The 14,356-nt window shown below is 44.0% G+C and overlaps 1 protein-coding gene across 1 annotated transcript; it reads left to right on the top strand.

The window, feature by feature from the left end:
- Nucleotides 1-5,277: 5,277 nt before the first annotated feature.
- Nucleotides 5,278-10,299, top strand: fetub (fetuin B). The gene is made up of 7 exons (XM_083766281.1): nt 5,278-5,565; nt 6,662-6,775; nt 7,143-7,230; nt 7,441-7,607; nt 7,698-7,814; nt 8,534-8,617; nt 9,226-10,299. Exons 1-7 carry the CDS (start codon nt 5,353-5,355, stop codon nt 9,970-9,972), a joined length of 1,530 nt encoding a protein of 509 aa, XP_083622407.1. The 5' UTR covers nt 5,278-5,352; the 3' UTR covers nt 9,973-10,299.
- Nucleotides 10,300-14,356: the final 4,057 nt, after the last annotated feature.

Raw genomic sequence — 14,356 nt, 5'->3', positions numbered from 1 at the left:
TGCAAAATACCCATCCTTATGTGTATACTGTATATCAGAAAATAAAATGCACCCCCACACAAGCATACTGCCAGCCAGACAAACACACTCAGGCCATGTGTATATATATATATGCCAATAAATGGGTATACAGGATATGAATAGTTATCATGCATGACCCGACGATTCTCTCTCTTATATAACTGTACTGACTGACAGTTATTGCAACAGCAGTCAGAAAATGTATTGATTTTTTATGGAAAGTTCTGTAGGTTCCAGGGACTGTTTGTTTGGTTCTTGCAAAAGGTCAAATCATTCACTGCAGCTGTGCAAGATATGGCCACGTCTTGTATCCGAGTTGTTTGGTTAAAAGCGAGGGCTTTCGGGTCACCCCAGGCATTTGACCCTGCAAAGGCAGGGTTAAACAATCGAAGTCCACAGTACCACAGACATTCAATATCACTCTGGAAAAATGTAGCGATATAGCAGTGGGTATTGTGTCATCATCTCTTATAATAAAAATCACACCTGTGTGAAGTGAGGGGCGCTGATATATTAAAGTCTAACTCATGTTGATTAGGTGATGTAAAGTGATGTAAAACAAACGGTGCAAACGCAAACATTAAACGTCATTAACAATAGAGAGACAGTATGACGTAATGAGTTACAAAATGACATACGTTTTCCCTTCATTGTCATTGCGTTTATTTAAAAAAAATCAAACAGTTCTTCTTATATGAGGCAATCTAAAATCGCCCTATGGGGATTACAATGGTAATCAAAAGTATGTGTACCTGTGGATTTGCGAACTCTACCGATATTGACGTCAGACTTTGGTGCTCTATTGAAGGCAAATGCTTTGCATGGAAGTTGGGGAAAAAAATTATGAACTCCGCAAACCTATTTTTTGTGTCCAGTAAGTATCACTAAGCCAGCAGCAGCACCAAAGAAATATAGTTCCATGTGACAGAGGGGTCAAAGTAGAACGAACCTTGCAGGCTTGCACTATAGACCGATTCCGTACCGGTTTCATGGTCGCAGCCTACGTATTTCCTGTAGGCGGACTCGACGTAGCTGCGGGGGTAAAACCCTCACCAGGCGCATCTCTTCCACTACAGTGAACGGCAGAGTGACTGATGTTAGTTTGCCTCAAACTTTACTCCTTTACCTGCTTTTTTACTAACACTAACATTACAAAGATGCCCAGAACATCGAGATGAACCTGTGTAGTTTATGGCTGCTCCAACAGTAGTGGCAACATAACAAATAAAATAAAACGGAATGTCTAATATCCACCGCGATGGCTGAGACCAGAGCCATTGAGTAATGGTTGAGACAAAGCAGTGAAGAATCCTGCAAGATACATAATTTCAGTCTTACCCAATACCCAATCTTTCTGTTTTATGAACACAAGGCTGCTGTATTTTATACCTCATACTAAGCATTTAAAGTATGAGGTATAAAGTACAGCAGCCTTGTGTTAATAAAACATAAATATTTGGTATTGGGTAAGACTGGCGTTATGTATCTTTCACTGCTTTGTCTCAACCATTACTCAATGGCTCTGGTCTCCGCCATCGCGGTGGATATTAGACATTCCGTTTTTATTTTATTTTTATGTTGCCACTACTGTTGGAGCAGCCATAAACTACAAAGGTTCATCTCGATGTTCTGGGCATCTTTGTAATGTTAGTGTTAGTAAAAAATCAGGTAAAGGAGTAAAGTTTGAGGCAAACTAACATCAGTCACTCTGCCGTTCACTGTAGTGGAAGAGGTGCGCCTGGTGAGGGTTTTGCTCCCGCAGCTATGTCGAGTCCGCCTACAGGAAATACGTAGGCTGCGACCATGAAACCGGTACGGAATCGGTCTATATGGTACTAGAAATAGATCAACAATACAAATGAGGCTAGTTTTGTGAGTGGCCCCGAGTGGCCCCCACCAAATTACCCGAACAAATTAATATTCACCAAAACCAGACCAGTCCAGAACTCCTACCACGGGACTCAGGCAATCAATACCTTTGTAACAACTATATTAATGGCAAGTATATTTCCTACAAGCACAAAATCTGAACTAATCCTTTAATAATCGGTGCAGACACAGGCGGCTTAAATTCCGTGTGTCCTGCAGGTGAAACCTGTTCAAAGTCTGGTGGAATGACCTCTAATGCACCGGCTCAGGGGTATAGAGTGGCTGGGTGGTAACCGCAAGGTTGCCAGTTCGAACCCGAGCTCCCCCAGAGTTAGTGTCGAAGTGTCCTTGAGCAAGACACTGAACCCCTAATTGCTCCTGATGTGCTGGTTGGTATCTTGCATGGTTTCCGCTGCCATCGGTGTACGAATGTGTGTGTGTGAATGGGTGAATGTAATGCACAATCTATGTAAAGCGCCTTGGATAAAGGCTATATAAATGTGGACAGTTAAATTGTGGCTGGAGTGATGAATGGCCCTGGTGATCCACTCAGCCTTTATTTACACACCGTTTCTCATACTGTATATTCCCTGGGGGTAAATGTTAATGCCTCACTGTAGTGGAAGTTCACAATGAGGATTCATGAGCATTCGACGTAATCAATACCCATGTTGTCTCCATCTTTACAGAACAGGGGGGATACTCAATAAAAGCCTGATGAAAAATAGCAATTAGTATAGTCTAATTCTTACACTTGATTGCAAGGTCAAGTTAAAAAAAAAAAAAAAACGGACCTTTATACTGATCGGTAGGCCTATAAAATAAAACTAGAAAAAGTGCCCTTCCGGGCACAGGTCTCCACCAGGTTATCCACAGATCCGTGCAGTTAGAGGTAAAAACACTTTTCGGCCAGTTATAGCGCCACCTTGAGGCTGAGTTGAAATTGTTCATGTGGCATTTCGTCCTCGGCCTAGTGGGAATGTGGGTGCACAATTTCACGGAAATCACGCGATGTGTTCATGATTTGCAGCATTTTGTTTGAAACTGAGCACTCCTGTGAACTTTGGAAGCCAATCTTAACCAATCAGGATGGAGTCTGATAAATCTGAAAGACCCGTTTCGTTGAATGGCTCTAGAGAGACTGTGTACCAATTTGCGTGATGTTTGGACAAAATCTGTAGGTGTACTGTGCAAAAACTTGTTTTGCACAAAGCGGCCTCCTGGTGGCGCTATAACAGGCCGTTCTGGAAAGTTTGGGGCAGAGGTTCATCGTTGGCATCCAGGGAGTGTGTGTGCAAAATTTGGCATCGACCGGGTTGTTTTGCACAAAGCGGCCTCCTGGTGGCGCTATAACAGGCCGTTCTGGAAGGTTTGGGGCAGAGGTTCATGGTTGGCATCCAGGGAGTGTGTGTGCAAAATTTGGCATCGACCGGGTTAACGGTGGCTGAGATTAGCTGTTCACGGACGGACACACGGACACACGGACGGACGGAGTGCAAAACATACTCTCCCCACATGCCTTCGGCCTGGTGGAGACAATTACCTACTTTAAACCAGATTCAACGGTTACACAGTGAAGTTACTACAAAAAGGATCCTCTTAGCATTAGATGTCTAAAATGTGTCTAAAACCGGGTTATATAACTGGTTCACTTTTAGACCACTTACTGTGTGTGTTTTTTAGCAGTGGTCTAGGCTTAGAATAGAACTTGAAACAACGGCATTTCAAATTATATAGATGGTCTACATATACAGTAGATGGTCTATGTAGAGTTGTAGACCTTAACAGCTAAATAGACGGTCTACATAGTACATATATAGACGCATAAAAAAACAGCTTATCAATGTCTAAGCTGCTAAAAAAAAATCACTGTAATAGACCAGTTATAAAAAAGGTTTTAGACAGAGTCAGACATATAATAGCTTGACTACAGACTTTAAACAGGCTTCACTCAGGCTAGCTTAGTGGAAGATTACTGACCTTAGCCCATGTAAACAAATCACTTCAACTAGTGAACCAGCTCCTAGGAGAGTACTTTATGCAGGAGCCTGTCCCATATAGGCATATTGTACTATCAACGTATCATACTGCTCAAGGAAAGCGTGTATGTCAACAATACTCAATTAAACAATTTTGACCTGAGATCAGATTAAAAAAATGTCTTCTACATCCTGACAGTTTTCTGAAAAAGCTATGTTTCTATGTTAGTGGTTCTTAGATTTTTCAAAAATAGCAGACTTACAAGTTCGTGAGCTTGTAGATCTGCTATTTTTAAATAGCTAAAGTATAACATAAATGCTTAAATCACCAAACGGGGTTCCCGCCCCAAAATGGATTAAACAATTGAATTACAGAAGTCAAAGAATTGGCTCAAACTTTGGACAATCAGGCCACTTTAGCTTAATCAAACAACTGCATTTCCACCAACTTTTAGACATTGATTTCCTGTGTGGGAAAACAAGGAAGAGACAATTGGATATAGGCTGCTATGGAAAAACGGTGTATCCGGATTCTCGCACTCTCATACTCAACAAACATTGACACAGCACACTGTGATTAACATTGAGCTCTTTGTTATGAATTGGTGCAATTTACTTTGAGCACTTTTCTGCACTTTGTACTTTGTAGTACTGCATGTCACCACATGTCATCCTGTGGAGAATATGAACTGACTTGCCTTTTACCTAGAGATTTAGCTGCATTCAGGACTGTTGACCCTTTCTTTTCTTTCACTATATCCTCATAATTCCTATATATTCCACCTGGTACACTATCTTTATTATACTCTAATCCTACTATACACACATCATGCACGACATACATGTGTTCACTGTAGACCGCATTATGTAACTATGAAATGTTCGACTATACAACTGCCTGCAGGCTGGGGATCGATCCACACAATGAGAATGAGACAACCAGGGTCGTTCCCCAGAGTGAGAATGCTGCAGGGCTGTTCGCTCCTAGGTTGATGAGCTCTGTTTGCAAGTCTGTGCAGCAAATGTGATGACATCTACTGATTGAGCAGCAGATAGATGGATTCGACCAGCACAGAATTCCATAGATAAGGGCGTGTGACAGGGAGCGGGAGCAAGCGCGTTCGTGCGTGCGCGTGCGTGCAGCGTTTCTTTTGGGGGCGTTTGAGTCAAAAGGTCAATTTGACCTGGAGGCAGAAAGGGTGGCGGGTGCCCACTGACTGAGTGAGTGTTTACAGGACCTGAGGGGGAGGTTTGTCACCACAATCAGGAGGAGATGGAACAGACAGGACATAGGAGGAGGAGGAGGGTTACAGGGTTGGGGGTGGGGGTGTTAGAAGGGACTAGAAGGGAGAAGAGTATATAAGGCCCTCCCTTTCCTTCTGCATTCATCTCTCCCACCAAATTATTTAGTCAGCGTCTGTGTGTGTGAGAGAGAGAGACACAGAGAGAGCTCGACAAAGACATTACATACAGGTCTACCACCATGAAGCAGTGTGCGTTGTTGTCCCTGTTGGTGCTCGGGCTGGTGTGTGCCCACGGTGCGCCGGTGGAGCAGGGCGGCGTGGAGAAGGGCTCGTGCCAGGACGCGCAGGCACTCGGCGCGGCCGGCCTGGCGATCACGGAGATCAACAAGGACCGCCAAGAAGGCTTCATCCTGAGCCTGTACCGTATGGCCAACGTCAACATCATGAAACACGTGAGTGTCGAGGATTTTGTTTTTACTGGTGACCGAGAATGAATCAGGGATGTGGATATATTTTTTTAACTAGTGGTGCTTTGTCAAGGCTTTGTCGCGCGCTCACGAGCCATCACAGATTGAAATAACCTCTTAACCCATTTTGGACTGAGGTTGATAAAAAAAAGGCTTCTAAATCCTAATAGTTTTCTGAAAAACCCATGTTTCTATCTCGGTTGTGCTCAACCTTTTTCATGTCAAGGACCCCCAGAATTATCTCTATTGGGCCACGGACCCCCATCTCAAAATATGTAGTTCCAGGGACGCTCCAGAAGCAAATATTTTAGTTAAAAATGTTCGCTCTGAAATATATATTCAAAGATTTGCACCACATTTTCACGACTTTTCAAAAATAGCAGACCAGCTCGTAGCACGCCACTCGGTGGCATGCTATGAGCTTGTAGGTCTGCTATTTTTCAATAGCTTAAGTATAACATAATGCTTAGAACACCAAAAGGGGTTCCCGCCCAAAATTGCTTGATGTAGACCTATTTATTAACCCATAATATACTGTATCAAATGTTATTCTATTTACTTGCATAGAGGGCAAACTTTTTCTTTGTCTTGTCATAATTATGCATTTACCTTGCAAACGTCACCTCTGTAATGTAATTATTAGTTCATGAATCCATCAGCCACACTGTTATTAACTCTTTAGAGTTAGACTATTTCAGACAGGGCTACTAGTAAGCTAATTAGCAGGTCGACACAATGGACCTGGCCATCACCATTGATATGCATCCAGGGTCTATTGTTTCAAGCTGTGACACCGACACTCAGCGCCAATAGGCAGGTTTTAGCCAGGTGCGAAAACGGCAAATGGCTGTGGGGGCTTGGGCATCTTTAAAACTACCAGGACGGCGCCTTGGATAGCCCTAGCGTCAGCTCACCCCTCACCGAGATTATATAGAAAATACAGCGACAAAACGCTGTAAAATGCCCAAATTGTGTAACCCGAACACATTATTTGGCCCGTTGCAAATTTGTGATAGGCTGGAAATGAATGTCAGAATTCATGAGAATTCGAGGTTTCTCATGAAACGTCTACCTTTTGCAGGGAGAGACAGGAGTGGTGTTCTACCTGACACTGGATGTTGTGGAGACCGACTGTCATGTTCTCAGCAGAAAGGACTGGAAGAAATGTGAAGCTCGCACTTCTGATCAAACACCGGTAAGCGCATGCACGCACGACATACACACACACACACACACACACATACACACACAATGTGTATTGGATTGAAAATGTTTAGCTATACCGGTACACCAATAGAGGGTATGCGTCGCGAGTGACATCATCATCAAATCCGGAAGTTATAAGGGAACGCCTATTGAGTGGCAAAAACGACCTTGACAGCCCATTCATCCAAACAGAAAAGTTGTATTTGATTGCATTAAACAACGTTAAACATCATTAAACTGACTTTGTCACTCACACTTTGTCACTCGATTTGCCATTCACTTTATGCACCATGTGCATACCCTCTATAGAAATCCACCTCATCCACCATTAACTGAATGTTCTCTGCATTGTATAGGTGTATGGACAGTGCAAAGCATCCATTTTCATCAGTAAGGTGCACAGAGTGGTGCGTCTCTACAAATATGACTGCATCATCAGACCAGGTAAAACAAAAAAGTGCAAACTGTATATTGATTGAAATAAGTTTGATTTTCCTATTAAATATACATTTATAACTGTGTAGGATTCTTTTTTTTTTTGCACTCAAATTGTACTGTATGAAATTAAAATGAAAGGCAGTAGTAAATACACAATTACCAATGTTTTTTTTCACGCTCCATTATTCAATGTACACCATCTCTCTCCAACTTCAGTTCCTACTTTAAAGGTGATTGAGGTGTGCCCAGACTGCCCCTCCCCCATGGCCAAGGACAACGAAATGATCCTGAGCACAGCCTCCCAATCCCTGGAGAAGTTCAACAAGGAGAGCGGGCTAGCCAATCGCTTCGCTCTGCTCAACGTCACTCGGGCATCCGCCTCGGTCAGCACTTAACATGTCCTGAAAGAATATCTGCCACGATTTGTGTGTGCAACATTGTATCTAATGATCTGTGCGTGTGTGTATTCTCAGATGGGTGGTAGTGCGATGTTCTACCATGTAGAATACACTGTACAGGAGACCAGCTGCGCCAACAGCGCTGACTCAACAAAGGCGGAAGAGTGCCCCATGATGGAGTGCGAGTTTGCTGTAAGTCACAATAGTTTGCAACCGAGAGGGAATGAATCAACTTGGGGCGGCGGTGGCTCAGGGGTAGAGTGGCCGGATGGTAACAGCAAGGTTGCCATCTCGAACCCGGGCTCTCCCAGAGTTAGTGTCGAAGTGTCCTTGAGCAAGACTCTGAACCCCTAATTGCTCCTGAGGTGCTGGTCGGTGCCTTGCATGGTTTCCGCCACCATCTGTGTATGAATGTGTGTGAGAATGGGTGAATGTAATGCACAATCTATGTAAAGCGCCTTGGATAAAGGCGCTATATAAATGCACCATTTACCATGTTACTTTATTGTCGCATCACAGTTTTACATGTGAAAAAGTGGGTGAAATTCGTTTTTTGTGCACAGTTCCCATCGTGCCATTTTTCCAAGAAATACAAAACAGGGAAGAAGGGGGGGGGGGGGGGGAGATTAAGCTAAGGAGATTAAGGCAGGAAATCAGAAAGCACTTTCGCGGCAGAAAGTACAAGTAAAGGGTTTTACATAGGTGCGAGGGTGTCAACCTTTAGTCCTTTACAATTTAAATTCAAATGTAAACTGGATTTCAAATAACAAAGGCACTTAACTCAGCACAATGAATTAACGATGGGTGGTTGTTGTTTTGAATAATATAGGCCAACAACAGTGCTTTTTCATGGAGATTTCAAATACGTCATTTCTATTCTTATAATCTTTCTCTACTCCTCTACATCTCAGCACAAAGGGCATTGCAAGGGTAGCTTCTCCCGTCATCCCGGTGGTGAAGACATCTCTGCAGAGTGCGAGATATACGAGCCTGAGGTAAGATTTCTCTTAACCCATTTAGAACTTAGAAAAATATGCTGCGCTACGAGCTTGTAGATATGCCATTTTTTTTAAATTGTGAAAATCTTTGAGGGGGGTTGGGGGAAACTGGCATGTAATTCTGGGGGAACTCGATATGAAATAGTTTGAGAACCACTGATATAGAAACGTAGAGTTTTCAGAAAACATTTGTAGAATTTGGTCCTCGGGTCACTTATAAGTCTTGCATTCTACACTGGGCCGTGCTGTGTTCTGTATGTCAGTGGTTCTCAAACCTTTTTATGTCATGGACCACCATTTGAGAAGACCCCCGAAGGTTTTTACGGCAGCTAATAGTAATTCTCAAACATTTTCATTTCAAGGACCCCCAGTTTGATATGCAACTGGCTACGGACCCCCCATTTAATGGCATTTCTATCTCTGGGACCCCAACTTATATTGTAAAATCAATGTTAATTTAACTCTGAGAGTGGACCAGTTAGGGTCCATGTGGTTCCATTTGTACACTCTCAGAGTTACAGACCCATAAGGGGTCATTTAGCTGAGTCAAGGACCCCTGGGGAGTCGTATGTAACTTCCTGCCCTTTGAACTCATTCTCCTCCAGACCGCTGAGAAGGAGAAGAAGCTCCACCTTCTGGGAGGAAAGACGGACCACGGCCACACCGACGCCCACGCGGAGGGCGGCGTGGACCACTCGCACGACGCGGCGCACGACGCCACGCAGGGACACCCCCACGACCACGCGCACGACCACACCAAGACCCACCGGGAGCACGACGCGGCGCACACGCACGAGGAGGGCAGCGAGCACCACCACACCCACGACCACGAGGGGGGCCTGACGCACTCGCACGCCCACACCCACGACCACGGGCACGGACACGACCACGTGCACGCGCACCACGCCAAGGCGCACGAACACAGCGGCGACCTGCCCAACCAGCACCACGCGTACCATGGCGCCGACGCGCACACGCACGAGCACGACCACGAGGTGGCCCTGGACCACGACCACAAGCACGCGCACCTGCACGAGCACGAGCACCACCACCACCACCACGAGCACGCGCACGAGCCTCACCGGCATCCGGAGGGCACGGTGAGAGTGCTGCCCGCCCTCGGCCAGCCCATGACCCTCCCCTCCTTCCCCGACCAGCCGGTCGGAGGAGAGGTGGGCGTCACCCTGCCCCTCGTCCCTGACCCCGAGATCCCCGGTCAGCAGGAGCCCAGAATCGTGCCCTTCCCCACGTCCGTCGCTCCCGACTGCCCGGCCGCGGCCCCGACCAAGGAGGGAATAGACCTGGTTGCAAAGCTCTTTGCTGAAGACCCCGAGTTCAAGGCCGCTGCGTGAGGATGCTTCTCCCTGGGGAACGCAACTGATCTGAACTGCAACATCATACACATCCTGACATATGCTGCCAGTCTGGCTAACATCTGAACATCTGATCTGAACACACATGCGTGCAACATACACATCCTGAAATATATATATATGTGAAGAAAGGCTAATACAAGAGAATGACAGCTTGGGACAGTAACTTTTACTTTTGTAGAAGAGGCAAACTAATATTGTTTAGTTTAGTATAATATAGTTTACTATACACTAACACTTCAATTTATAACACAGCCAAATCAAATCATAGTACATAAGTGTTCAATCAATTATTCAATAAAACAATAATAAATAAATAAAAAGTTACAAGTTATTCTCTTGTACTTGTATTATTTCCCACCACGGAGTAGCCTTGCATCTCGGAGGACAGGCAAGACGGTTAGTGTCGGTAGGCCAATCAGAGGCAGGCGGGGCGTTACCATGTCTATGCTTGGACGTAGAATAGATATACGCTGTACTGTAGCACCGAAGCAAGATGGCCGCCGGGTGAACTACGTAGGAGACTCCGCCTTGAGCCATCTAGCCTTTATTATGTATAATGGTCTGGCTAACCAGGACTTTAACAGAGGGGAAGATGGATGAGAAGAGAATTATCCATTTCAACGTGTCTCAATCAGAGTCATTGACTGTGATTGCCGTCATTCCATTGCTCTCCTTTATACAATGCTTCCACCTACCTCACATAATAGTCAGTGCCTCTCTATCCATCACTAAACTGTGAGTTCCCTATTCGGTAACAAGAAGACTCGCCCCGTTTCTGTTTTGCTCCCAGAATTTTCCCCAATGTGAGGGGTGGGAGAGGCTGGACAGCAGACGGCTGGACTTTGAATTTCTCTAACTATAAACTTTCATGACAGCAGACAGCCTAAGTACAAATATAGTGTGTGTGCAAAACCTTACATATACTAAATAATACTAAATTGTTTATAGGGTCAATATAAGTAAAATAATATAGCCTTTCTACAGGAGTATCCTTTTATATTTTTCCAAAAATAATACAAACAGCCAATAGCATATTACAAAGTTATCCCCCTCACTGGTGACAATTCCGGGAGGAAAAACGGGCAAGCACCGGGTCGAGTCTTCCGGTATTCCCCTATTCACCACATCATGCAGTCTAGCTACTGCACAGTGAATTAGAATGCCTAATGTCTTTACAGCCTTACATTTAATAAAGTCATCGAATGTCCCGGCATGTTCCCAAGATTACATCAATGTCTCATTGATCACATGACACAGCACAGATCTAAGTCATGGTGTTTCACCTTTTAGTCAAAAGCGAGGGTGTCTATCCACTTTCCGATGTGCTAGACACCTGGGAGATGGATTGCTGAGGTGAGGCGCCGCACCTTGAGCTCCCGGGAACTTTACTGCACGATTTAAGTTACCCAAGCCGTGCCATTTTTCACCTAAAACATGCTTAGAATGCAGATGCATGCTGGTAAACATTTTCATGTTTTTTATCTTGTTCACGTGATTGACTGCACAAACAATAAATACCAGTGACACCGACTTTTTTTGTTTCCATGTTGCTTTGACAATACAAAATGAAAATGCCGTTCTGCCTACAGCTACAGCCTTCAAAATACTAATCCATCAACGTTTTACAGGGATGATATATCGTTCCGTGCTTTGAGGAAGTAGCCTGGCGAGGCAGATTCGTCTAGTGCCAGCTAGGCTATTGAACAAGTCTAAAACCAGTATCTAAAACCAGTTCACCCTGGAATTAAAAATAGTTACACAGCAATTCAGTATTTTAGCTGTGACGTGAGCGCCCCCTCCTGAGATACTTCCGGGTCCTACTTGTGTGTCCCCATAGAGTTATACTGTGACGCTCCGTCGGACTAAATCTGAGACGAAAACAACCACGAAAGTCTCATTTTGCCGCTAACCTCGCAACAACAAAGCTGCGCTGCTCTCCCAAATCTGGCTGTGACAGGCCGTCTGCCCCACATGGAATACTATCGCCATTTTATTTTATTGTGTCAACTAAATCCTAGATTCAACATACTCAAGCCTGCACACATTCTAAATATGCCCCCGAAATATTTTACAGAGCAAATGGATTGCCACCTTCGATAATAATGATAATAATAGTCTTTATTGTTTGTCTCCACATCATATAGTTTTGTTGTCATGGACACTTGTACAAAACATTAATAATTCTACTCGAGTTGGAAGCATTAAGACCCATTTTAACCCTCAATGGCTTCCTTTCTGAAAAATAACGTCATTGTAAAAAGATTCACGCGTTTAGATATTCTATTTACAACAAGATGCGGACGGGAGCTGCTGCCACTTTGACATCGGACTTAAATACTGAATAGAGGGTATGCGCATGACATCATCATCATACCCGGAAGTTATGCGGTAACGCCTACTGAGTGGCAAAAAAAAAACATCCAAACTACATCTGATTCCATTAAACGACATTAAACTCACTTTGCCAAGTCACTTCGCCACTCTATTTCCCTTTCACTCTATGCATGCGCATACTCTCTATAGACTATTGGAGGTGTCCTGTTGATACATTATATTGACAAAAGGTGCTTTGAGTGTGTATGTAGATTTGAGTAAAAAATCATTGATGTCTCCTGTCGGATAATGCGGTATACATACATTGAGGCCCGTTTTAAAATAATATGGCATGTCAGTTTGTTATTCATTTTGAGATTTGTTTTACCACCTCCAAGAGACAGGAAGGATATGTTCCCCCAGGTTCTATGTTCACTACCCCGCAAAAAGGTTTATTTGTTACACACTTACAACAATAAACCTAAACCTAGCCCTAAATATAAAGGTAAGAGGGAGTCATCCATACTTTGGGGTATACTATACACTAGTTTATAGTGAACTTGAGTCAAAAGCTCTACATTATTTATTATTATCATTATTTAATAGCCACAAGATAATCAATGCAAGATATCTCCTAGCTGTGTACTGATGGACAGCTTAGAAAACAGGCCAACCACAACTTGAAAAGCAGCTTTTGCAAAGCTTTGTAGGTGGGAAGTAGTGTGTGTGTGTGTGTGTGTGTGTGTGTGTGTGTGTGTGTGTGCACAGTGCACATCCATGCATGGATGATAGATAACAGCACCACCAACTGGTGGGAGTGCCTGGGGGGGAACAGTCAACGAGAGAGACAGAGAGGGAGCGAGCGAAGAAAAAAGAAAAAAGAAACCCTTCTGGTACTTTTTAATTAATAGCGTGTCTGCGTCAAGCCTTCCTCAGCATGTAAAAAGTGCTCAGTGATGTTGCGTGTCTCAGGAGGGACTGATAGACAGACACTGACAGACAGACATGACAGGGACCCCTCACTAACTAGCGGCCTGTACCCCTATTTTCAGAGTAATCGCACTACTGCACTGGTGCATTATAGTGACCAGCTTTGTGTAATTGCGTCATTGTAAATCTGTGTTATGGTTGCTCTGAAACGCTTTCTGGCATAGGTGCTGCTGAAATATGTGCATGCTCCTTGGCACGCTGGCTGACAACCACCCCACTGGCTGTAATTCTTAGGTTTAGTAACCCTACCCCCCCACCCCCTAAAATAAACCTAAGAATTACACATTAACACAATTATTTTCATGGCTCACATTACTATCTATATATATATATATATATATATATATAGACCCAAAAGGTGTCACAGAAACCAGCCTGCAATATTTGTGCCGTTTTGATAGGGCACACGTATACAAATAATAATTCCATCGATCAATGAATGATACTCCCTATATACACATGATTCAAAACACCTGCTTCTTCACCTATGAACTATCCTTGATGTTAACCAATGTTCCTATCGCGCCCTGACTTTAAGACCTCTGTCCTCTGTCAAAATGTTGACTCAGCAATTTATTTGTGTTTTACATCGAAACTCAAGTCTAGTCACGACGATTTGTTAAATGAGCAGAATGTCATCATTGAGCAAACAACCATGATCTGATATACATACTATTTACGTTGCTCGCACCCAGTGTCCTATGACCCCGTTATGTGAGGTTATCAGACCAAGCCATTGGCCTATAGCAGATAGCCGCTGTTTGCTTGTCCTTTGGGAAAGGGGGAAAAGTCCAGCAGTCCCCATCAAGCAATTTGTAGCCCAAAACACATCTTTCTCACATGTTTAGCCGTCAGAATAGCCGGGCTGCTGTCTGGTGATTAAAACTAGCATTACAAGATAAGAACTAGCATTAAAAGATCTGTGCCAAAGATTGGCATGATAGGCCTTCCCGGTCATTAGCATCGATGCTACTGTAGCTGCTGAAGCTTCAGGGTTAAGTTTCAGAATAAACTAGCAGTTAAGGTAACGGACAGCTTTTTGTGTGTGTTTTTCGGG

Source organism: Protomyctophum parallelum (genome assembly GCF_964188405.1).
Source record: "Protomyctophum parallelum genome assembly, chromosome: 6".
NCBI lineage: Eukaryota > Metazoa > Chordata > Actinopteri > Myctophiformes > Myctophidae > Protomyctophum > Protomyctophum parallelum.
Note: the sequence above shows the minus strand (reverse complement) of the source record. Positions and strands in the feature narration are given on the sequence as shown.